The sequence below is a fragment of the Aethalodelphis obliquidens genome, unplaced genomic scaffold (assembly GCF_003676395.1).
Source record: "Aethalodelphis obliquidens isolate GAN/ISIS:26980383/991018 unplaced genomic scaffold, ASM367639v1 scaffold22, whole genome shotgun sequence".
Lineage (NCBI taxonomy): Eukaryota > Metazoa > Chordata > Mammalia > Artiodactyla > Delphinidae > Aethalodelphis > Aethalodelphis obliquidens.
In genome coordinates, this window is record NW_020837966.1 from 14,143,933 (window position 1) to 14,169,937 (window position 26,005).

General features: G+C 42.3%; 1 protein-coding gene across 5 annotated transcripts in view; it reads left to right on the plus strand.

The window, feature by feature from the left end:
• Positions 1-18,519: 18,519 nt before the first annotated feature.
• SLC25A26 (solute carrier family 25 member 26) overlaps positions 18,520-26,005 on the plus strand; it is a 142,708-nt gene continuing 135,222 nt past the window's right edge. The window contains exon 1 of one of the 5 annotated variants that reach the window (XR_003435874.1): positions 18,520-18,753. Coding sequence is in view for 2 of the 5 variants with exons in the window: in XM_027121341.1 (XP_026977142.1) it covers positions 18,721-18,753 (33 nt within the window). In the remaining 3 variants the exon portion in view is untranslated. Of the gene's footprint in view, positions 18,754-25,041; positions 25,650-26,005 lie in introns of those variants that run through there. The other 4 variants (XM_027121341.1, XM_027121343.1, XM_027121339.1 and 1 more) reach the window with 4 other exon arrangements.

The window sequence follows — 26,005 nt, forward strand, 5'->3', positions numbered from 1 at the left end:
ATTGCCCTGGTTGGATACAGCTGTGCTTCTGAGCAAGCTCTTTTCTTGAACGGATACCTTGGCAGGCCAACGGCAGTGAACTCTGGGAGGGTCAGGGATCAGAGAAATTAGGATAAGGATTGTCATATGGATTCCGTATGCTCTTTGCCAGGAGCACTTACTGTGTTTTGACATCGTTTGTTTTCCAACTCTCAAAAGTAGAGGAGGAATATTTTTCTGGAGGAAAGGACACCTGAAGATTCCCACAGCATTACAAATGCTCTAGAATTGTTCTGCAGAAGTCCTGGCTGCCAGATGAACCTTCCCAGTACACACCAGCTATGCTATAGGACTGAAGATGCAACTGTGTCTTCATTCCCTCCTTCATTCCCTTCCTCCCTTTCTCTGTCCTCTCTTCATTTTTTTTTTTTAGCATCTTTATTGGAGTATAATTGCTTTACAGTGTTGTGTTAGTTTCTGCTGTATAACAAAATAAATCAGCTATATGCAAACGTATATCCCCATATCCCCTCCCTCTTGCGTCTCCCTCCCACTCTCCTTATCCCACCCCACTAGGTGGTTGCAAAGCACCCGGGTGATCTCCCTGTGCCATGCAGCTACTTCCTACTAGCTATTTTACATTAGGTAGTGTATATATGTCAATGCTATTCTCTCACATCATCCCAGCTTACCCTTCCCCCTCCCCGTGTCCTCAAGTACATTCTCTATGTCTGTGTCCTTATTCCTCTCCTGCCCCTAGGTTCATCAGAACATTTTTTTTTTTTTTTAGATTCCATATATATGTGTTAGCATACGGTTATTTGTTTTTCTCTTTCTGACTTACTTCACTCTGTATGACAGACTCTAGATCCATCCACCTCACTACAAATAACTCAGTTTCGTTTCTTTTTATGGATGAGTGATATTCCATTGTATATATGTGCCACATCTTCTTTATCCATTCATCTGCCAATGGACACTTAGGTTGCTTCCATGTCCTGGCTATTGGATATAGAGCTGCAATGAACATTGTGGTACATGACTCTTTTTGAATTATGGTTTTCTCAGGGTACATGCCCAGTAGTGGGATTGCTGGGTTGTATGGTAGTTCTATTTTTAGTTTTTAAAGGAAACTTCATACTGTTCTCCATAGTGGCTGTACCAATTTATATTCCCACCAAGAGTGCAAGAGGGTTCCCTTTTTTCCACACCCTCTCCAGCATTTATTGTTTGTAGATTTTTTGATGATGGCCATTCTGACTGGTGGGAGGTGATATCTCATTGTAGTTTTGATTTGCATTTCTCTAATGATTAGTGATGTTGAGCATCCTTTCATGTGTTTGTTGGCAGTCTGTATATCTTCTTTGGAGAAATGTCTATTTAGGTCTTCTGCCCATTCTGTTGTTTGTTTTTTTTTGATATGAGCTGCATGAGATGCTTGTATATTTTAGAGATTAATCCTTGGTCGGTTGCTTCATTTGCAAATATTTTCTCCCATTCTGAGGCTTGTCTTATGGTCTTGTTTACGGTTTCCTTTGCTGTGCAAAAGCTTTTAAGTTTCATTAGGTCCCACTTGTTTACTTTTGTTTTTATTTCCATTTCTTTAGGAGGTGGGTCAAAAAGGATCTTGCTGTGATTTATGTCATAGAGTGTTCTGCCTATGTTTTCCTGTAAGAGTTTTATAGTGTCTGGCCTTACATTTAGGTCTTTAATCCATTTTGAATATACTTTTGTGTATGGTGTTAGGGAGTGTTCTACTTTCATTCTTTTACATGAGGCTGTCCAGTTTTCTAAGCACCACTTATTAAAGAGACTGTCTTTTCTCCATTGTATATTCTTGCCTCCTTTATCAAGGATAAGGTGACATAGGTGCATGGGTTTCTCTCTGGGCTTTCTATCCTGTTCCATTGATCTGTATTTCTGTTTTTGTGCCAGTACCATACTGTCTTGATTACTGTAGCTTTGTAGTATAGTCTGAAGTCCGGGAGCCTGATTCCTCCAGCTCCATTTTTCTTTCTTAAGATTGTTTTGGCTTCGGGGTCTTTTGTGTTTCCATACAAACTGTGAAATTTTTTTTCTAGTTCTGTGAAAAATGCCGGGGCTTCCCTTGGTGGCGCAGTGGTTGAGAGTCCGCCTGCCGATGCAGGGGACGCAGGTTCGTGCCCCGGTCCGGGAGGGTCCCGCGTGCCACGGAGCGGCTGGGCCCGTGAGCAATGGCTGCTGGGCCTGCGCGTCCGGAGCCTGTGCTCCGCAACGGGACAGGCCACAGCGGTGAGAGGCCCGCGTACCGAAAAAAAAAAAAAAAAAAAAAAATGCCATTGGTAGTTTGATAGGGATCACATTGAATCTGTAGATTGCTTTGGGTAGTATAGTCATTTTCACAATATTGATTCTTGCAATCCAAGACCATAGTATATCTCTCCATCTTTTTGTATCATCTTTAATTTCTTTCATCAGTGTCTTATAGTTTTCTGCATACAGGTCTTTTGTCTCCTTAGGCAGGTTTATTCCTAGGTATTTTATTCTTTTTGTTGCAGTGGTAAATGGGAGTGTTTCCTTAATTTCTCCTTCAGATTTTTCATCATTAGTGTGTAGGAATGAAAGAGATTTCTGACAAGGTTGTCCACTCTCACCACTATTACTCAACACAGTTTTGGAAGTTTTAGCCACTTAGTTTTAACCTAAATGTCCATCGGCATATGAATGGATAAAGAAGATGTGGCACATATATACAATGGAATATTACTCAGCCATAAAAAGAAACGAAATTGAGTTATCTTTAGTGAGGTGGAGGGACCTAGAATCTGTCATACAGAGTGAAGTAAGTCAGAAAGCGAAAAACAAATACTGTATGCTAACATATATATGGACACTAAGAATAAAAAATTGTTCTGAAGAACCTAGGGGCAGGACAGGAATAAAGACACAGACATAGAGAATGGACTTGAGGACACAGGGAGAGGGGAAGGGCAAGCTGGGACGAAGTGAGAGACTGGCATGGACAGATATACACTACCAAATGTAAAATAGATAGCTAGTGGGAAGCAGCCGCATAGCACAGGGAGATCAGCTCGGTGCTGTGTGACCACCTAGAGGGGTGGGATAGGGAGGGTGGGAGGGAGACGCAAGAGGGAGGAGATATGGGGATATATGTATATATATAGCTGATTCACTTTGTTATACAGTAGAAACTAACACACCATTGTAAAGCAATTATACTCCAATAAAGATGTTAAAAAAAAAAAAAAAAAACTAACCAGGGCAGGAAAGAAAAAAAATAGTGGTGAGAGTGTGCAACCTTGTCTTATTCCTGATCTTAGAGGAAATGGTTTCAGTTTTTCATCATTGAGAACGATGTTGGCTGTGGGTTTGTCATATATGGCCTTTATTATGCTGAGGTAGGTTCCCTCTATGCCTACTTTCTGGAGGGTTTTTATCATAAATGGGTGTTGAATTTTGTCAAAAGCTTTTTCTGCACTATTGAGATTATCATATGGTTTTTCTCCTTCTGTTTGTTAATATGGTGTATCACATTGATTGATTTGTGTATATCGAAGAATCCTTGCATTCCTGGGATAAACTCCACTTGATCATGGTGTGTGATCCTTTTAATGTGCTGTTGGATTTTGTTTGCTAGTATTTTGTTGAGGATTTTTGCAGCTATGTGTATCAGTGATATTGGCTTGTAGTTTTCTTTCTTTGTGACATCTTTGTCTGGTTTTGGTATCAGGGTGATGGTGGCCTTGTAGAATGAGTTTGGGAGTGTTCCTCCCTCTGCTATATTTTGGAAGAGTTTGAGAAGGATAGGTGTTAGCTCGTCTCTAATGTTTGATAGAATTCACCTGTGAAGCCATCTAGTCCTGGGCTTTTGTTTGTTGGAAGATTTTTAATCACAGTCTCAATTTCAGTGCTGTGATTAGTCTGTTTATATTTTCTATTTTTCCTGGTTCAGTCTCACAAAGTTGTGATTTTCTAAGAATTGGTCCATTTCTTCCCGGTTGTCCATTTTATTGGCATATATTTGCTTGTAGTAATCTCTCATGATCCTTTGTATTTCTGCATTGTCACTTGTTACTTCTTTTTCATTTCTGATTCTGTTGATTTGAGTCTTCTCCCTTTTTTTCTTGATGAGTCTGGCTAATGGTTTATCAGTTTTGTTTATCTTCTCAAAGAACCAGCTTTTAGTTTAATTGGTCTTTGCTATCATTTCCTTCACTTCTTTTTCATTTATTTCCGATCTGATCTTTATGATTTCTTTCCTTCTGCTAACTTCAGGGATTTTTTGTTCTTCTTTCTCTAATTGCTTTAGGTGTAAGGTTAGGTTGTTTATTTGAGGTGTTTCTTGTTTCTTTTTTTTGTTGTTGTTGTTGTTTTTTTGTTTCTTGTTTCTTGAGGTAGGATTGTATTGCTATAAACTCCCCTCCTAGAACTGCTTTTGCTGCATCCCATAGATTTTGGGTCGTCATGCTTTCATTGTCATTTGTTTCTAGGTATTTTTTGATTTCCTCTTTGATTTCTTCAGTGCTGTCTTGGTTATTTACTAGCGTATTGTTTAGCCTCCATGTCTTTGTATTTTTTACAGTTTTTTTCCTGTAATTGAAATCTAGTCTCATAGCATTGTGGTTGGAAAAGATACTTGATACGATTTCAATTTTCTTAAATTTATCAAGGCTTCATTTGTGACCCAGGTTATGGTCTATCCTGGAGAATGTTCCATGAGCACTTGAGAAGAATGTGTATCCTATTGTTTTTGGATGGAATGTCCTATAAGCATCAGTTAAGTCTGTCTTTTTTAATGTGTCATTTAAAGCTTGTGTTTCCTTATTTATTTTCATTTTGGATGCTCTGTCCATTGGTGAAAGTGGGGTGTTAAAGTCCCCTACTATGAATGTGTTACTGTCGATTTCCCCTTTTATGGCTGTTAGCATTTGCCTTATGTATTGAGGTGCTCCTATGTTGGGTACATAAATATTTATCATTGTTATATCTTCTTCTTAGATTGATCCCTTGATCATTATGTAGTGTCCTTTTTGTCTCTTGTAATAGTCTTTATTTTAAAGTCTTTTTTTTCTGATATGAGAATTGCTACTCCAGTTTTCTTTTGATTTCCATTTGCATGGAATATATTTTTCCATCCCCTCACTTTCAGTCTCTATGTGTTCCTAGGTCTGAAGTGGGTCTCTTGTAGACACCATATGTATGGGTCATGTTTTTGTATCCATTCAGCCAGTCAATGTCTTTTGGTTGGAGTGTTTAATCCATTTACATTACAGGTAATTATTGATATGTATGTTCCTATTACTATTTTCTTAACTGTTTTGGGTTTGTTTTTGTAGTTCTTTTCCTTCTCTTGTGTTTCTTGCCTAGAGACGTTCCTTTAGCATTTGTTGTAAAGCTGGTTTGGTTGTGCTGAATTCTCTTAACTTTTGTTTATGTGTAAAGGTTTTAATTTCTTAATCGAATCTGAATGAGATCCTTGCTGGGTAGAGTCATCTTGGTTGTAGGTTTTTCCCTTTCATCACTTTCAATATGCCCTGCCCCTCCCTTCTGGCTTGTAGAGTTTCTGCTGAAAATCAGCTGTTAACCTTATGGGGATTCCCTCATATATTATTTGTTGCTTTTCCCTTGCTGCTTTTAATATTCTTTCTTTGTATTTAATTTTTGATAGTTTGATTAATATGTCTCAGCACGTTTCTCCTTGGGTTTATCCTGTATGGTACTGTCTGTGCTTCCTGGACTTGATTGACTATTTCCTTTCCCATGTTAGGGAAGTTTTCGATTATAATCTCTTCAAATATTTTCTCAGGCCCTTTCCTTGTCTCTTCTTCTTCTGGGACCCCTAAAATTCTAATGTTGGTGCGTTTAGTGTTGCCCCAGAGGTCTCTGAGACTGTCCTCGATTCTTTTCATTCTTTTCTTTATCCTGCTCCCTGGCAGTTATTTCCACCATTTAATCTTCCAGGTCACTTATCCGTTCTTCTGCCTCAGTGATTCTGCTATTGATTCCTTCTACAGTATTTTTAATTTCAGTAATTGTGTTGTTTATCACTGTTTGTTTGCTCTTTAGTTCTTCTTTAGTCCTTCTCTTTAGTTCCTTGTTAAATGTTTCTTGTATTTTCTCCATTCTGTTTCTGAGATTTTGGATCATCTTTACTATCATTACTGTGAATTCTTTTTCAGGTAGGTTGCCTATTTCAGCTTCATTTATTTGGTCTTGTAGGTTTTTACCTTGTTCCTTCATCTGTAACGTGTTTTTTTGTTGTTTCATTTTTTTTCTTTTCTTTGATGGGTGGTGCTGTATTCCTGTCTTACTGGTTGTTTGGCCTGAGACAGCCATCACTGGAGTTTGCAGGCAGTTGGATAGAGCTGGGTCTTGGTGCTGATATCAGGACCTCCGGGAGGCCTCACTCTGATTGGTATTCCCTGGGGTCTGAGGTTATCTGTTAGTCCAGTGGTTTGGACTCGGAGCTCCCACCACAGGAGCTTGGGTCCAACCTCCAGCCTGGGAACCCAGATATCACAAGCTTCTTGGTGAGGTATAAAAAAAAAAAAAAAGCAAAGGAAGAAAGAAAGAAAAAAGGGAGCAGTACCATATCAAAGAATAAAAAATAAAATAAAATTAGAAAGATAAAAAAATATATTAGGAAAAATAAAACTATAATTGAAACAACTGCAACAAGGTAAAATAAAACCACAACAGAAAAAAGAAAAAAAAAAAACGTGGGTGGGGGAACAAGCCAAAAGGAGAGATCACTAACAAAGTATAAAGAATAAAATAAAATTAGAAAAATAAAAGATATATTAGGAAAAATAAAAATATAAAGGAATCAACAAGGTAAAACAGAACCCCAATCTAAAAGAGTAAAAAAGAAAAAAAAAGCCTTGGCATGGGGTGGAGTTTAGGCAGGGGGTGGAACTTAGGCAGGGGTGGGATTTAGGGTGGGTGGGGCCTGGGCGGGGTGATGTTCAAGCGTGGGTTGGGGTCTCTGCTTAGGACCTGCGCGCAGACGGGTAGAGGCAGCACGTGGAAAGGAGGGCCTCTGGTGTGTGGAGTTCCGGAGTTTGGAGGTAGGGCCTTGGGGGAGGGTGTGTGGGTGGGGTTTAGGCCCAGCTAGTTGGAGGGTGTCTCAGAGGAGGTCTCTGAGTGTAGAGGTGGGGTGCTGGGTGAGGGTGTAGGGGCGGGGCTTGGGCTCTGCGAGGCAGGAGGGAAGCTCCCAAGGCAGAGGATTAGGTACGGTAGCTCAACAGGCTTCCCGGTGCCTAAGTGGGCAGGGAAAGCACTGTCCCCATTCCTTTCCTTTCCTTCGTGCCCCTCCCCTACTGTCTCCCCCAGGGTCTCCCCCGTTGCTGTGGGTGGGTCCTGCTGGGATGCTGGTTCTGTAGGTCCAGCCTTTACTTTTGCTCCCCCTTCCCTCCCTTCCAGTCCCTCAGGACTCATGCAGCTGGAGGGGGCCTAGGTGGGCAGAGGATCAGGCCCAGGATCTCAGCAGGTTCCTGGGGGCCCACGCGGGCAGGGGAAACCTGGCCACGCTCCCTTTTGATCCTCTGCCTTCCCAGTGGTTCCCCAATTTCCCCCTTTGGGCGTGGGATCCCTTCCCCTCCCCCAGCCACCCCTCAGGGGCGCCAGTCCCGTCCTGCCTCCACTTCTCCTCTCCCTTCACTCCCCCCCATGCCCCATGTCCTACCCGGTTGCTGGGGGTTCCTCCCGTCCCCTTAGTTGTCCGTGGTCACCCACCGGTGCCTGGTAGGTGCCCTAGTTTTGAGGAGATACGAATTCTGCGTCCTCCTAGTACGCCATCCTGACTCCAGCCCCTCTCTCTTTCTTCATTCCAACAATTAAACTCCTCCTATGTGTCTGGCACTGAGAACAGTGGTGAACTTGTTAAGACATTGACCCTGTCTTCATGGATTTTATAATCTAGTGGTGGAGAGTGATGAGCACACACACATAGAATTACATATTATGATAAGTGCTGGGGAAAAAATATGATGCTACAGGAGAAATATGGGAGGGGTAGGGTGATGTGAGGGAGAAGACAACCTCTGAGGAAACCACATTGAACTGCATTGTCAGTAAAGGTGAAGTAAGAAGGAGAAGGGTGGACGTGGGCCTGTGCCCAAGCCCTGAGGCAGAAAGTATGGAGGTCAGCTTCCCTGGGGAATCAAGCGCAGAGAAAGGTAACCGGCAGGCCATGAGCTTGAAGCAATAGTCTGGGGCCCGATGATTCAGGTAAAAATAGACAATGTCTGTTGAGAAATAAAACCTGCAAGACGAACTAAAAATTAAGAGAGGATGTGGAACTGCACCTGAGGGACACATTACCCTACAGAGGGTAACATGTTCTCTCGTAATTATTTGTGGGAACTGTGGCCATTTTGCAATGTCAGTAGCATTGGACCTGAGAAATGACAAAGGTATTAGCTCACTTTTTTCTAGTGATTCTTTGAGCTCTAATGGGTTCACCTGGGGGACAGCTGGAGCAGATGAATGTTCAGCCTGTAGCATGAAGCCTAAAGTGTTCATTTAGGACCCATGCTGGTAGCTCAGAGGAATAAAAGGTCATGCCCTTTTGAATGAAGGACTGCTGTTTGACGGAAGGTAATAAATAAAAAGACCGCAGCGCCAGAGAGCTCTGGGGAAGGTTTGCAATGAGGAAGGTATAGAATGGCAGACTGAGCGGGGGGAGGCACATCATGATGAGGAAGTTGGTGAATGGGAATTCAAAGCCATGTATTTCATTCTTTTTTTTTTTTAACATCTTTATTGGGGTATAATTGCTTTACAATGGTGTGTTAGTTTCTGCTTTATAACAAAGTGAATCAGTTATACATATACATATGTTCCCATATCTCTTCCCTCTTGCGTCTCCCTCCCTCCCACCCTCCCTATCCCACCCCTCCAGGCGGTCACAAAGCACCGAGCTGATATCCCTGTGCTATGCGGCTGCTTCCCACTAGCTATCTACCTTACGTTTGTTAGTGTATATATGTCCATGCCTCTCTCTCACCCTGTCACAGCTCACCCTTCCCCCTCCCCATATCCTCAAGTCCGTTCTCCAGTAGGTCTGTGTCTTTATTCCTGTCTTACCCCTAGGTTCTTCATGACATTTTTTTTTTTCTTAAATTCCATATATATGTGTTAGCAAACGGTATTTGTCTTTCTCTTTTTGACTTACTTCACTCTGTATGACAGACTCTAGGTCTATCCACCTCATTACAAATAGCTCAATTTCGTTTCTTTTTATGGCTGAGTAATATTCCATTGTATATATGTGCCACATCTTCTTTACATATATTTCATCCTTAAAACATTTTACGTATCAGTGAATGAGCTGGGGCCCTGCACCGTGTAATGGAGCTCTTCACTTACTGCTGCCTCCGCCACCCCCTCTTCCCTCCAGACACTCTGACTTCGGAAGCAAAATAGCATCGAAGGGGTAGGGAGAACTTTGATTACTGGTTGACTGAAGAATGTTGTGCATCAGCTTTTTCTTGAGCCTGAGAATCATTTCATCTTAACGTTAAATGCGTTCCATCTCCTATGAAGAAAAAGTGTCTTGTCTATGTTAGTAAAATATACATAACATAAGAATGACTGTTTTAACCTTGTTAGGTGTACGGTCCGGTGGCATTAAGTACATTCACACTGTGCAACCATTACTACCATCTGTTCCCACCGTCCATTCCCAGAACTTTTTCATTTTCCCCAACTGAAATTCTGTACCCGTTGAACACTAAGCATTGCCCCTCCCTCCAGCTCTTGGCAACCAGCTTTCTACTTTCTGTCTCTGTGAATTTGACTACTCTAGGTGCCTCTGTAGTCAGAATCCTACAGTATTTGTCCTTTTGTGAAGGGTTTATTTCACTTAACACAATGTCTTCAAGGTTTGTCCCTGTATCAGAATTTCTTTCCTTTTTAAGGCTGAATAAGATTCCATTGTATGTATAAGGCAGGAGATAGATGGGCTCCAGGCTAGACATTGACAACTGGCCTCCTGTTCACACTTCCTGGGGTGAGAAGAAGATGGGCTCCAGGCTGGACATTCATTACCCAGCCCCCTGTTTACATTTCCTGAAGCAAGAGACAAACGGGCTCCAGGACTACATATTTATAACCAGACTCCTGTCTATATTTCGAGATCTGCACCTTGATATAAAAACCAGCAACAGAAATAGGGTAAATAACCAGACATTGGACATTTTTATGGCAGGGACAGAGTGGGACTAAACCCTGTTAAAAGATCAAGAGGTCTGGGCATCCCTGGTGGAGCAGTGGTTGAGGGTCCGCCTGCTGATGCAGGGGACACGGGTTCGTGCCCCGGTCCGGGAGGATCCCGCATGCCGCGGAGCTGCTGGGCCCGTGAGCCGCGGCCGCTGGGCCTGCGCGTCCGGAGCCTGTGCTCCGCGGCGGGAGAGGCCGCAGCAGTGAGAGGCCCACAAACAACAAAAAAAAAAAAAAAAAAAAAAAAAAGATCAAGAGGTCATACATTTCCCATCCTTAGGGCAAGGGAAATACTGCACATGTGCAGAAAGGCTCCTTGGGGGTCAAAAGGAGGGGGCACACCCCATAGTACGTGATGCTAAGGCCGTCCCATAGACCTCTGGGCTGCAATCCATCTTGGAAAAACGTTGCGCACGCATGTTGGGTAGGGTCCTAGGGCAGGGGAGGTGTGGAAAAAGAAACCAGGTAATTGGCCAAAGGTAAACAAAGACCCGGAAGAACTGCCCTGTATGAATGACCTAACCACCTCTTTCCTGGCTCCTTCTCATTCGGGAGGACGCCCACACCCTTCCTAACCGGTGTGCATCTCTGCCTTGCTTCTGTCCTAACTAAACAAACTGTTTCTCTGTGTGCTCTCCCACTTGTTGTTGTGCTGTGTCTCTAATAATAAACTTTGTACCTGTTTTTACAGTTTTGCCTCTGTGAGAAATGCATTTTTCACTGGAGGCAAAAGCTAGGGGGTGTGGTGACTGGGATTCCTGGTTTTCATCCAGGCTCCCCAGGTTCAATTCTTGGGCAGGGAATTAAACGATCTTGCTTCATGCCACCACCCACCGCTGCCTCTCCGAGATCATGTATACACCCCATTTTTTTTATCCATTCATCTGTCTGTGAACATTTGGTTTGGAGGAAAAGTATCTCCAACCCATGGAGCAGAGACAAGATATTTTTCTTTTCATATATTGTCTTATTTTTCCTCTTTGTACACTCCTTGCTCCCTCTCTCCTCCTCTCCCTCCCTCCCCCTCTCTCTCCTTCCCTCCCTCCCTCCCTCCCTTCTCCCCTTCCTCCCCAACCCCAGCCCCTGTAGAAGGAGGATAGAACCACTGCCGTGATGGAGGCGTTTCTTCTGTATTTCAAGTACGAGGAGATGGAGCTACCTTTCCTTTCTCATTTTTCTTTCAGTATAAGAGGGGGTCCTGGGAAAGTTTTAGAATCTGAAATTTAGCTGTAAATGACTTAATATGCTTTTGTACCACTTCCAAACCAAATGCTGTGTGTTCAGATATAAGTTTTTCTTTTCTTTTTTTTTTTTTTTTTTTGCGGTGTGCGGGCCTCTCACTGCTGTGGCCTCTTCCGTTGCAGAGCACAGGCTCCGGACGCGCAGGCTCAGCGGCCACGGCTCACGGGCCCAGCCGCTCCGCGGCATGTGGGATCTTCCCGGACCGGGGCACGAACCCGTGTCCGCTGCATTGGCAGGTGGACTCTCAACCACTGCGCCACCAGGGAAGCCCAGGAGGATAGAATTTGACTGAAGTTTGTTATCATTGGGAATCTCAGGGTATAGTACAATGAGTTCATTTTTTTGAAATTATTGCAATAGAAGTTATCTTTCGGAGCATATTTAGATTCACAGTAAAAGTGAGCAGCAAGCACTCTGTTTGGAGCACTCAGTGGAGCACTCCCATATACTCCCTCCTTCCCCTCTGCCCACACCCACAGCCTCCCCCACAATCAGCATCCCTCACCAGAGGGGTATGTCTGTTACAAGTGATAAATCTACATTGCAACCTCGCTATCATCCCAAACCCATGCTTTACACTGGGTGAATCACTCAGTATCGTACATTCTATTGGTTTTGACAAGTCTGTAACGATATGTATCAACCCTTATAGCATCGCAAAGAATAGTTTCACTACCGTAAGAATTCTCTGTGCCCCACCTACTTATCTCTCCCTCTCCTTAACCTTTGGCAACCACTGATCTTTTTACGGTCTCCATAGTTTTGCCTTTTCCAGAATGTTGGAATCATACAGTATATAGCATTTTCAGACTGGCTTGTCTCACTTAGCATTGTACTATGCATTGAAGGTTCCAACATGTCTTTATTCACGGCTTGATAGCTCATTTCTTTTTAACACTGAATACCATTCTGTTGCCTGGATAGACCACAGTCTACTTATCCATTCACTTACTAAATGATGTCTTGGTTGCTTCCAAGTTTTGGCAATTGTGGTTATAGCTGCTGCAAACATCCATTTGCAGATTTTTGTGTGGACATAAGTTTTCAACTAACTTGAGTACATACCATGGAGCACAATTCCCAGATCATATGTTAAGACTACGTTTAGCTTTGTAACAAACTGTCTTCCAAAGACAGTCATGGAAGTCAATGACTTCCGTTTGGGTTTTACAGGAAACCAGGAGTCCAGGCTTGATGATAATACCTAAGTCGTCACAGGTTGACAGTTTGGATTAAGTGAGAAAATAAATAGGGACATGGTCAGTCATTGACACAGAGCCTGATATAAGATGGTTCCTTTTTTTTTTTTTTAACTCTTGCAGAGCTGTCCAGATGAACTAGAAATGGGGATACGGAGACAGGAGAAGGTTTTTATGACTGGTTTAGTCATTAAGTTATGATTTTTGAAGGCTCAAACCAGAGCCTTCAGTTTTGCAGAAAGGAGAGGAGGAAAGCCTCTGAAGGATTAGGCAGTGGTTTAGGCATCAAGGATAAATACGAAATTGGACAAGAGGCAGGCTTCTTAAACCAGAAGATTGTAAGAATCATGGAACACCATGATAAAAAATGAAGTTGGGAGGGTCAGATGTTTAGAAAGAAAAAAGGCCATTATGGACCCACAATAACTGGTTAGCACTTGCTGATGGAATTAATTTGAAGAATAATAAAGGTTCTTATTTGTGATTAGCCAGAAGATTGTTGTTTAATGGTGGACAGTTTTGTTTTAAATTCCTGTAATGGGAAGATCATGAACCCCATTTCTGTTTTCCCATTATTTCCTCTACTGCAGAGAGAAAAATAGCTCGATTTGCCCTTCAATTTAACAATAGTCAGCGACTGAGAAAAATCATTTGCTGTCGTCATCTGTGTCAGATAAGTGTCACAAGGGCGACCTATAATTATCAGTTGCCACTTCAACAGAGGGGAGCAATTACAGCAAGGGCAGTTTGGTGTTATCTATCAGTGTGACAGGCTTACCAAACTGATGGGTAGTAAATGCACAAGGCACAAGGTTTTAGGATAATTTCCACGTCCAAGAGAGTGGAGCTCTTTGTCAGAGCATGTAAAAATTAGCTGAGCAGATTTCATTCTGATTATTTTTATATATGTTTTGCAAACCTAGCCAGAGCTTCATCTGGGGTCAAATATTGAACGAAACCCAACTATGGGAGATAACTGATTCACGCTTTGTAAAATCTAGGCAGGTTGATATCAACTTGCTCATGGAAAAGGCAAAGAAATTAAGCAATATCATGTGAGTGGCTGTCAGCTGGAGGTAGGTCAGCAACAATATCTGATGGTAATAGCTGCAGCAGTACTATTTATTAGTTAGAAATGGCCAGTAACACAAGAAGAAAACAGACATCATTTTTAATGGCCCCAAAGATAACTCGTCATCATATAGATTTTTTTCTGTGCATTTGTAAATTATATATATTGCCTCTAAGATTGTCCCCATTGATTGCTGCTGCCTTATATTCATGCCCTTGTATAATCCACTCCCCTTGAGTGTGATTAGGTTACAAAAGATTGTGGCTTCTATCTTGGGTGCTCTCTCACTCTGATGGAAGCCAGGGGCTGTGTTGCAAACTCCCACACGGAGAGGCCCTCGAGGCAAGGAACTGAGGGAGGACTCCAGTCAACAGATATTGAGGAATTGAGCCCCTCACTCCAACAACCTGTGCGGAGCTGAATCCTGCCAACAGCCACGTGAGTGAGCTTAGAAGTGTATTTCCATTCGAGCCATCAGTTGGGACTGTAGTGCTGGCTGACAGCATAACTGCAGTCTCGTGAGAGATTATGAGCCAGCCAGGCCTAGCTAGGCCCAGATTTCAGACCCACAGAAACTCTGAGATGGTACGTTTGTTGTTTTAAGTGGCTAAGTATTGGGGTAGTTTGTTATGCAGCAATAGAAAACTAGTATGTAAATGTTTACAAAAATTGGATTAGAGTGTCTTTTGTCAGTCAGAGTTCTAGCAGCAAACAGAAGGCACCCACCTGGGATTTTGAAGAGAAACTTGGGCAGTGTTAGGAAAATCAATAAGGTACGAAGAGGCAGCCAGGGCTTACAACAGTGGGAAGCCATTATCCTCCCTAGACCTGAAAGAGAAAGGGAGCCAGAGAGGAGGCTGTTTCATAGTAGCAGTGTTATAGAGGAATGCAACACTTGCCAGAACTGGGTTTAGGCAGGGAGGGAGCAGAGAAGAAATACCCTGACCTCTTTCTCTGGCCATCCTCAGATCTGCCCATGACTCTCATTGGCCAAACCCTACTGGAAACCAGGGGGCAGTTCCTACCGGTCAGCTTTCTAGGACAGAAAACAAAAGAAGAGAAAGTAGGGAGTGGATCTGCTGGGGGGCATAAGGACAGAAACCAGCATATGCAAATGCTCTTGTGCAACTGTTTTTATTTTGACCATCCTTCTATATTATTAAAGATTCTTCTACATCATGGTTTTAAATAGCTACATATGGATACTAGAACCAAATGATCTCAATCATGCAATGCTGAACATTTTTGGTTGTATAAAAATTTGTCTTTTGTTATGAAAACGGTGAAATGAATATGCTTATAGTCATATTTCTATGGATTAAAAAAATATAATTCCTTAGAGTACAATGCAATAAGTAGAACAATTGAGGACAAAGAAGATTTTTTAGGGTTTTGATATATCTTATCATATCACTCACCAGAAAAGTTGCTTTGATGCTCCCCCTATAAAAATCTTTGCCTATTTGATAGGTTTGAAAAGTGCTGTATTGTTTTAATTTTCATTTTGATGTTATTAAGGAATTTAAAATATTTTCACATGTTCATTAGCTACTTATTTTTCTTCCTTTGTGACTTTCCCCATTTTTTTCTATTGGTATTGGTGTTTTTCTTATTGATTTATAGGAACTATTTAGAATTAAGAATTCTTTGTTGTCATATGTGCTGCAAATATTTTTCCTAGTTAAAAAAAATCTCATACATAAACCTGTTTCTTTACCTCAAGAATATTAAAATATTTACCTTTTCCTTCTAGTATTCTAATAAATTATATCAAGTGAGAATTTTAATCCATTTGGAACTGTTTTTGAAGGTAAAGTGTGAGACAGGGATGAAACATAATTTTCTTCTAAATAGTTATCTAACTGTCCCAAAGCCATTTATTGAAAGGACAGTCTTTTTTTGTTTTCCTCACTGATTCAAAATGGAAACACAAATCCACATGGAAAGTATAACCTTGATTTTATTACTTAAAGGGTTCCTTTCCGTTATATATATTTTTGCATATGGGTTAAAATATGCATATGGGTTAAGATACATGAATATTTTTATTGCAAATGATTCTATTATTTTATTTTTCAATAAAGATCAGTAACAGGAACTTGGAGCTTGGGTCCAGTTCTGGCTAAAGATTATGTCCTTTATTTCCCCTAAGCTGGACCTAATTTGTTTTTTTCGATGTATTGTTTTTGACCTCCTGATAATTTTTGTAAATACTACGAATATTTCGGAACTAAAGTGAACTTGGCTTACAGTGGTAGATTTAATTGAGGAAGACAATATTATTAGTATAATTTCATATGTTTAGTGCAAACCAGTACTTATCTCATTTGGTAGATTTTTTAACTAGATGATCTGAGGATATACTCTGCCTGCAATGTGGTGACAATGACAGTGCATTGTAATGTTCCATTTAAAAGGCATGCACAAGTGGTAATGGATCTTTCTGTAAGCATTTCATGAAAGGAAGGCCCCAGGTCATGTTTGTACATCTGTATTTCCTAAAGGGTTTCCAGTGGCATCATGTAATACCTGATGAAGCTTTTACCTCTGAACGATAGAAGAGAACATAACATTTCTGTCTTGCTCTCTTAGATCACTCACTCTGGGGAAAACCAGCTGAGGACACTCAAGCAATCCTCTGGAGAAGTCTACGTGGTGAGAAACTGAGGCCAACTGCCAACAGCTAGCACTAATTTGGCAGGTATGGAAATAGGCCATTTTGGAGGTGGATCCTCCAGTCCCAACAACTCTTCAGATATAGCCCTAGCCGATGCCTTGACTGCAACCTCATCAGAGAGACCCAGAGCCTGAACTGAGACAGGCTTGTTGCCGAAATTAGCCTCTGTACACCGGTGCCGATTTAAATCTGGGAGACAGAGTTTTGTGTGAAGTAGAAAGAAATCGCTTTATTGCTTTGCCAGGCAAAGGGGACCACAACAGGCTAATGCCCTCAAGACTGTATGTCCCACCCTAGACGGGGGTAGTGAGGAGTCTTTAACAGTGTTCAGGGAGCAGGGCGTGATCAGCTCGTGGACATTCTTCTGATTCGTTGGTGGTGAGGAAATTGGGAGTCAGCATCATCAACCTTCTGGTTCCAGCCGGTCTGGGGTCTACGTGCTTGTGGGCAGCATACGGTTAATTTCTTCCACCTGGTGGCGGTTTCAGTATCTGCAGAACAGCTCAAAGGACATGGCTCCGAATATTATCTATAGACCTTGGGGAAGAACTAAAGGTCCTTGACTTTGTTTAATGGCCAAAGTATTATTATTTTGTCTTGCTTGACTGTGTTGCTTTCTTTCTGCATTTTGTCACTTCTCTGATTAAATTTATTCTTTGACTAAAGTTTTTCTACAGACAAAAGTCAGGCAGAGGACATGGGTGGGGTCTATTCCAGGAAGGCCTCGTAGTGTCCTGCTAGGTTACAGGCTGGGACCTGGGACCCTTTGCAGCAATGCTTGCACCTGGACAAACGTCTCGTCAAGCAACAAACACAAAGAAACTCCAAGGGGCTAAAAATAACTGCGTGCATGCGCATTTGGGGCAAATTATGAACAAGATACAAAAAGCCCCAAAACCTAACTTCCACATCTGAGGAGTCGGGAGCAAAAGCATGGTAGCGCACATGATCCTTGCACACAGCACCACCAAGAGGATGGGCACCCCACCCAAGCCACCCCTGCAGCCTGACCCCCGGACCTGCCCCTACCCTCGCCCCATGTAAGGGACCAGCTTGCCCTCCCCTCAGGGAGCAAGCAGGGCCACCTGTTACTTGTTTTCATGCCGTGCTGCTACAGTACGAGTCCCAATAAAGCCTTGCCTGAATTTCTCGTCTGGTGTTTTTTCAATTTCTGTTGATTAAGGAGTCCAAGAACCCTGGCCGGTAACAGAACCACTCAGGTAAGCCACTCCCAGATTTCTGGGGGTTCAGAATTTGAAACCCTGAAGGCATTCTGCTAATCATTTCTAGAACATCTCAACTAGAAGAGAATATTGACTATAGAAGTGGTATGAAAGACATTGAAGAAAGGCAAAGAACCTAAGGCTATTGCAAAGGTTTTGAAGAAATATGATGAGGTCATTAAGTAACATTTCAAGCCTGGGTCTGCTATGTTCTCTGTAGCTTTGGGTTGGTTAGTGAACCTCTTGGAGCATCAGGATTCTCTGTAAAATGAGGATGCTAACCGTGCTTACCTTACGAAGTGGCTGTATTAGAGCACCACATCTGAGATGCAGTTGGCTCTTAATAGAAGGAAACTTAGAAGGTATTTGTTTGAAAAATGTAAAGGCAAGTCCACTGCCAGAAACTTTAAGTACTTAAAGTGGTCTTTGAAGTGTGCAACTGATACTACAGCTGACAAGATGAGCAAGTAAATAACCGAACAAATAAATTATATTAAGTGCAAAAACTGCTGGTAAGAAGTAGAGGACATTAATTTTTAGCTCGAATAAGGAAATTTTTGAAATGTTTTTCTATATTTAATAATTTTCTGATAATGAACCTGTTTTATGGAAAATGAGACAAAATTTCTACAGGCGAAACCAACAGATAAATGCAAATAACTCATTGGAAGCCACAGGTCTCGCCCGCTGAAGCTAGTCCTGCCTCTCCACGGCCCCGCCTTCCACTATAGCCACGCCTCTTTTGGGTTTACGGTTAGGCTTCACCCTTTCCTCATCATCGGGCTCGCTACGCCTGGTTCCCAGTCGAGGCTCGTTTGCTCGCGAGAGTTCCTCCACCTGGCCCACTCAGAAGCTGTAGGAAACGGAGGCAGAGAAGAGTCGCGAGACTTGACCACACTTTCCAGGCTCCGCCCCTCCTTCCTGGCCCTCCTTCTGGCCCAGCTTCCCCGTTGCACGTGCAATTGTGTACTTGTGGTTCAATCTCACGTGGCCACGGTAGTGCCGGCGTTACATGCCCCGCCTCCAAGATGGCGGCGCCCAGTGCCGGGGCTCACGACCTGAGTCGGCTCAGCTTTGAATTATAACCTTGACTGAGTCTATGTGGCCATGGACCGGCCTGGGTTCACAGCCTCGCTGGTGGTGAGTATCGGGCGGTAGAGTGGGGGCGCTAGGGGTGCCGGAGGCTTCCCTGGCCTAGCACCTCCTTCCGGTTTTGCGCGCTGAATCATCCCCGGGTCACCGGTCACCCGGTCTGGGAGGAAGCACGGGGCTCCTGGGCCGCGCCGGGCCTCGTGTCAAGGTTCTGAGTTTCCTACCTGTGTGACAGAAAGAGACGGGGGTGGGATAGGGGTGGCACTTGACTCATAGTCTTCCGCACCGCGGTTTACCTAACGGTAAAAGAAAAGTTTAAATTGTATACTGTAACCATACTCTGGAGAGCTTGGCAATGAATGAAATATATGTAACAAAACTCTTGAGTCGCTCACAGACCTGGTCAAGACTGTGGTTTCCTTTTGCTGTATCATTTTTCAGTCTCGGAAAGTGACGTATCCGTTCATTCACCTTATATATAATCTGCTTAGTTTGCTTCCGAGCATTTTTCTAGGCTTTGGGTATGGTATATACTGCTGAACACAAATAGCCGCGCGTTGAATACGTCAGTGGTGTTTGATTCCTTAGAAAACAACGAGAATCAACGTGTCTTAACATCAACCCCCACCCCCCAAATCCTTTAATAAATACTTTGAAACCTTTCTTAGGACAGGTTCAGTAGGGGATACTAGATACAGTAGTGAACAAGACAGATTGGCTGCCTATGTTTTCACTGTAGGAGAGCGGGCAGAGGCAGAAAATAGACAAGAACCTTTTCAAAAGCTTTTCCTGAGAGATGGAGGCCTAGAGGACTTTCTTCGTTTAATTATCAAATGTTTTTGCAGGTGTTGGAGATAACATGGTGAACAAGATAGACCTGGCCGCACGGGTCAGGTGGTGGAGGCAGAAGGGGTGAAATGAGTGTTATCATAAATGACGATGAGGGTTAGTTTCAGAGTGTATGGAAAGATGTGGAAGGAGGATCTTACCCAGACTGGTGGAATGATGGTTTTAAATCTAGATTTGTTGATATTTGTAGAAGCTAGGTTTTAGAGATGCAAAGAAATATGTTACCCCGTTGAAGACGTTTTCCTGTCCAGCTGGTGAGATGGCAGTAGTACTTGTGACAATCCACATTGCTCTGACGGGAACTAGGGTAAGCTCTTTGCATACATCATCTCATTTAAGCCTGACAAACAATTGAAGTCTTATCCTAGTTTTCCAAATGAGGGAACTGAGGAATAGTATGTTAGATAATTTGTCCAAAGTCACACAAGTGAGATACATTTCGTGTGTGTAAGTGTTGGAGCTCAGATTCCAAGCAGTGTAACATGGAATTCCATTTACTGCTCCTTGAGACTATCGCTGAAGTCAGCAACAGTAGCAGTTGCTAAAAACAGGTGAGTGTCAGAGTTAACAAAAGAAAAATTGTATTAAAATTTATTTAAAATTAATTTTATTAAAGAAGGGTACACATGCATACTTCTTTTTTCGTCGTTACAGAGGGTAAAATTGGGATCGATTGGTAGAAATTTCAAGGAAGTTAGATCTCATTCCTGGTGAATTCATTTAGCATGCAGTTTATCTGCCATGTGTTCTGTCTACTGGTACTGTGATTGCCCTTGGAGATTTGATGGCAAACAAACCAAGGCTATATGATAAGTACTGTGAAAGGAATGAACTGAGGGGGGAGAGAGAGAGAATAATATTGGAAAACCTACTTTAGATGGAGTGCCCTAGGAAGGCCCTGAGGAGCTAACGTTTAAGCTAAGACCTAACAGGTAAGGGGCTAGTCATTTTGATGAGCAGAGGGGAAAGTTCAGAGGGAGCAGCACGTGAGAAAATCCTCAGGTGGAAAGGGTTCAGGATGTGAAGGTGGTGGATGAGGCGTAGTGGGTGAGGGTAGTGTGACAGAGGCTGCTGTTGGAGAGCTAGACAAAGCCTGCCGAGGTGAGTCTTGGTGGTCAGTGGAAAGGAATTTGGATTTTATATAAAGCATGATGAAAGCCATTAGAGGGTTTTATTATTGAAGTAGTCCGGAAATGGAGGGGCCCCCCCTTTTTTTTTTTTAATGGTTGGGAGCGTCTTTGAGGAGGCTAAGCACTCCTCAGGGAGTTCTGTTTTGTTTACTACTGTGTGACCAATGCCTGCCACTTCGAAGGCACTCAGTGCTTGTTGGGTGAATGAATGCAGCTTCACGTTTGCAGAAGTCTTGAGCCTCGGCTTCTAAGGATTAAGTGAGATGTAGTACGGAGCCTGACGTAGAGCACATATTTACCTGTTTCCTTCCTGAAGTTTCTGGAGCAGGATTGAAGGGCTGTAGAGCTGAATAAGGAGAGAGCTTCTGGCATGTTAAGTTTTCATTTGGAGCACAGAGCAGACTATTCAGAAAAAAACCTCCAAGAGTACAGTCACTGGTGCATGCTTTTAGGAGAGCAGTTTGAAATAAGTATTAGTGACCTAAAGATGTTCATAACATTTAGCTCAGTGAAGATAATAGGAAAACATGAAATAAGAGAGGAATGGTTAGGTAAATGATGATAGACGCATTTCATGGACTATTTAGGGGCCGTTGGTAACAGTGCTTGTGAAGAGTATGTGCTATGATACTAACATGGAAAATGCTTATGAGATTTAAAAAAAAGAAAAAATACAACACTGTACCTGTATACATCTGGTTCATGCCTAATTAAAACTTGGTAGCCAAGGGGAGTTGGTTCCAGGTCCGCTGTGGATACCAAAATCCACAGATGCTCAAGTCCCTTATATAAAATGATGTAGTATTTGCATGTAACCTATGCACATCCTCCTGTATACTTTAAATCATTTCTAGATTACTTATCATACCTAATACAAGGTAAATACTGTGTAAATAGTTGTAAATACAATATAAATGTTATGAAAATAGTTGCCTGCATGCAGCAAATTGAAGTTTTGCTTTTTGGAACTTTCTGGAATTCTTTTTTTTTTTTTTTTTGCGGTACGCGGGCCTCTCACTGTTGTGGCCTCTCCCGTTGCGGAGAACAAGCTCCGGACGCGCAGACTCAGCGGTCATGGCTCACGGGCCCAGCCGCTCCGCGGCACGTGGGATCCTCCCAGACCGGGGCACGAACCTGTGTCCCCTGCATCATCAGGCGGACTCTCAACCACTGCGCCACCAGGGAAGCCCTCTTCTACTTTTTTCAATGCAAAACAAACAAACATACTTCCAAACCACTCTTTCCTTCCAGCCTGACTCTTCTCTCCCTTTCAGTACTTAGCTGTTTCATCGACCTTGTAGTTCATCTGGGTTGTTACTTGAGTGAAACCGAAAGCATCCGTGTCTCAGTTACTTTATTTTTTTAAATTTAAAAAATTTTTTTATTTATTTTACATCTTTATTGGAGTATAATTGCTTTACAGTGGTGTGTTAGTTTCTGCTTCATAACAAAGTGAATCAGTTATACATATACATATGTTCCCATATCTCTTCCCTCTTGCGTCTCCCTCCCTCCCACCCTCCCTATCCCACCCCTCCAGGCGGTCACAAAGCACCGAGCTGATCTCCCTGTGCTATGCGGCTGCTTCCCACTAGCTACCTACCTTACGTTTGGTAGTGTATATATGTCCATGCCTCTCTCGCTTTGTCACAGCTTACCCTTCCCGCTCCCCATATCCTCAAGTCCATTCTCTAGTAGGTCTGTGTCTTTAATTCCTGTCTTACCCCTACGTTTTTCATGACATTTTTTTTCTTAAATTCCATATATATGTGTTAGCATACGGTATTTGTCTTTCTCTTTCTGACTTACTTCACTCTGTATGACAGACTCTAGGTCTATCCACCTCATTACAAATAGCTCAGTTTCGTTTCTTTCTGTGGCTGAGTAATATTCCATTGTATGTATGTGCCACATCTTCTTTATCCATTCATCCGATGATGGACACTCAGGTTGTTTCCATCTCTGGGCTATTGTAAATAGAGCTGCAGTGAACATTTTGGTACATGACTCTTTTTGAATTATGGTTTTCTCAGGGTATTGTCTCAGTTACTTTTAACTGGGTTACAGGTGAAGGAACCTCGGCAAGTGTTGGTGCTCTGCAGTGTGAAGTGCAGGCAGTCCTTTGCGTGTAATTTGGGGCTGGAAAGATGAATGTGCGAGTGGACGTCATGCAAAGTGATTTTAATAATTGATGAAAACGATTATTTAACGACCTTTAAAAATTCTTGTCAATGTTAATAACTCTCTTACTGTAGATTGTGAAGTATAGGGAAACAGAAAAAAAAGAAGTAAAGCTTACATTTAGTACAGTGTAATTTAAAACATTAAGATTGTATTTCTTTGTTAAAAAAAAAAGTATCAGAAGTAATTTTAAGTCATATAACTTGCAGTACAGAACAAGTGTTCCTTTAACGTGGAGGTTTTTGCTGGCACAGCTTGCTCTGGGACATCTTTGTCCTTTTCGTCCCAGCCTCTTTCCCCGTATGTGGTAAGTTCGCCTTCACTCATTTTCCTCTGGCTGCATGTCTGGAATCTGTCCAATGACAGCAGTGTCGATATTCCCACAGCTAATTCTTTTGTAACTCCTTTTACATTTGATTTGAATGTAACTTTCAGTGTTAACCACTTGTCATTTATTTGCCCTGCTTTCATGTTTGTTGGCCAGTTCCCTCTTTCAATTATTCATTTTTGTGAAATGTCACTGTGGTCACTGTAATTCAAGTGTCCTGTTAGAGGACTTGTGTTCCTTATGGCAACTGAGATGCATGCGTGTCGGTGCTGTGCAAAGCAAGGACTGCTTGTACTGTTTTTTTTTTTTAATTGTTATTTTGTTGTTTTCTTTTCTTACTTTAGGGAGGTGGTTCTGAAAAAGCTTCTTCATAATATTTGTGTCTTCTCACTGGACCTGCCCTTCTGCTGAGAACCACTGGCAGAAAGGGACTTGAGGGCAGTGGCATGGATTATGTTGCCTAGGCTTCTTAGGTGGGGTAAGAAAACAGAAGAAAAGAGAAGAATGAAGTTGAAGGGACGTTTTCAGTGTTTATTGCCTCATCCGTTTCTTTTCTGGAAGGCAGCTTCCTAGTCTGCTTTCTGGAGTCAAGGCAGTTAGTATCTAATGATGAAGCATTGACTCCATATCTCTAAGGGATTGGGAATTATGCTGTACATTCTCGAGCTTGCTTTGTGTGACTTGTTTCTTTCTGTCATTTAGGTCACAGTGGGCAGGTCTTCCTTTTTTTGCTCATTTTTGTGTTGAGTAGGGAGTCACCTAGACAGAGGTATATTCTCAATTTTGATCCATCAGTGGAGCATGCAAGGCACCCTTGGAGACCACCAGTTGTCTGGGGCCACAATCGAGAACCACTGCCGTGATGGAGGCATTTCTTCTGTATTTCAAGTACTAGGAGATGGAGCTACCTTTCCTTTCAGTATAAGAGGGGGTCCTGGGAAAGTTTTAGAATCTGAAATTTAGCTGTAAATGACTTAATATGCTTTTGTACCACTTCCAAACCAAATGCTGTGTGTTCAGATATAATTTTTTTTTTTTTTTTGCGGTATGCGGGCCTCTCGCAGAGCACAGGCTCCGGATGCGCAGGCTCAGCGGCTATGGCTCACGGGCCCAGCCGCTCCGCAGCATGTGGGATCATCCCGGACCAGGGCATGAAACCGGGTCCCCTGCATCAGCAGGCGGACTCTCAACCACTGCGCACGGGGAAGCCCCAGATATAAGTTTTAAATATTAAAATTTTAATGGTACACACAGAATTTGAGTAACAAAATGCCAAATAGAGGGAAGATAAATGTTGTACCCACAGTTTTTCCACCTCCATGCATCAGGTATTGTTACCTGTTTAACCAGACATGTGTGTGAGCCTTTGCTCTGGTACTTGGGAAGAGCAAGAGCCTGGAAGATATGGTCCCTACCCTCAGGGGTGTGCAGTCAAGTGGGAGCAGACATTTAACAGAAAATAAAACAAAAATTAACCATGTAATTATGCATGGTGATAAAAAGTAACCATTTACTGAACACTTTAATGTGTTCTTATGCAGTTTTTTCAGAGCAGAAATCATACGTTTACAATTTTGTCTTCTCTTTTTTTTTTTTGTATTCTGGTTAAAAAAAAAATAACCCATAAATTCACATCCAAGCATCATAAAGAAATTTGAACAGTAGTGTTTCTCAGTTTTTTGAGTTTGATGCTGAATCGTTCCTGCACACGTCGCGTGATTTGGTTTTCTGTTGTGTGAATCCATGGGTGATTCTTGTCCAGGGAGCAGAATTTGAGGAAAGCTTTTCATTCATTATTGGTAAGGAAAGACTTGAATTTATCGATTTTGTATATACATTTATAGTTCAGTTTAATATATGAATGTAATCTTCAGTCGTTGGTCAAGTCCTCCTTTGGCTTTCACATGGTTTTTAATATTGGCCTGTCAGAAATAGGGCATCAGCAAACTTGGAAGGATATTTACAGTAACATAACACTAAAAATGATAACTGATACTTATTGGTAATTGAGGCAGGCATTTTGCTAAGCATGTAACAGGCTCATGTAGTTGTATTTAATTCTCATTTAATCTCACTCAGTTCTCAAAAACTCTGTGAAGTATAGGTAGTATTATTTTTCCCCTTTCATGCATGAAGAAATGTGGGCTTACCTAGGTTTAATAGCTTTCCTAGGGAGACCCAGTTGAGATTGAAGCCAGGTCTGCGTGTCTGTTGCCAAAGCTGTAGTCTAAGGCAATATTTAATCTGAAAGAATTTCTGGAGAAATGGAAGAATACGCAAGTCAAATTCTAGAACCATTATTGTGTTCCTGAGAATAGCCTTACCAAACAACACTGATCCTGCGCAGTCTTTTCCATCAGGAGGTGATGAAAGGCACAGGATTTCTGGAAAAGACACCCTGAATATACCACAAAGCTGTCACTGGAGCTGTGGAATGCCAAGAAGTATAGCAGCAGGTAATGCCAGGTTTCATTTGTCACAGTGCTATGGCAGACTGCAGCAGGGACAACCAGAGAGTGATTTGCTGCAGTTTTTCTTGTGAATGTTGAATCTTTCTGTAAAGTGTTTTCTCATCATCTTACATTTCCATGTGATTCAGAACAACAAACAAGTGTGGAAGCCCTGCTCCATCCCAGGCACTGGGTTATATATTTAGGAGGGCCAAGGTCACTGACCTGGCTTCTACTCTGAAGGATCTAGTGTCAGCCACGGTGGTTAGTACTGAAAGTGAAATGTAAACAAAGTTATTCCGGGGAGTTAAGGAAGTAGCCTTTAATTCTGACTGGGAGACTGGGAAAGGCTTCAGGAGGGA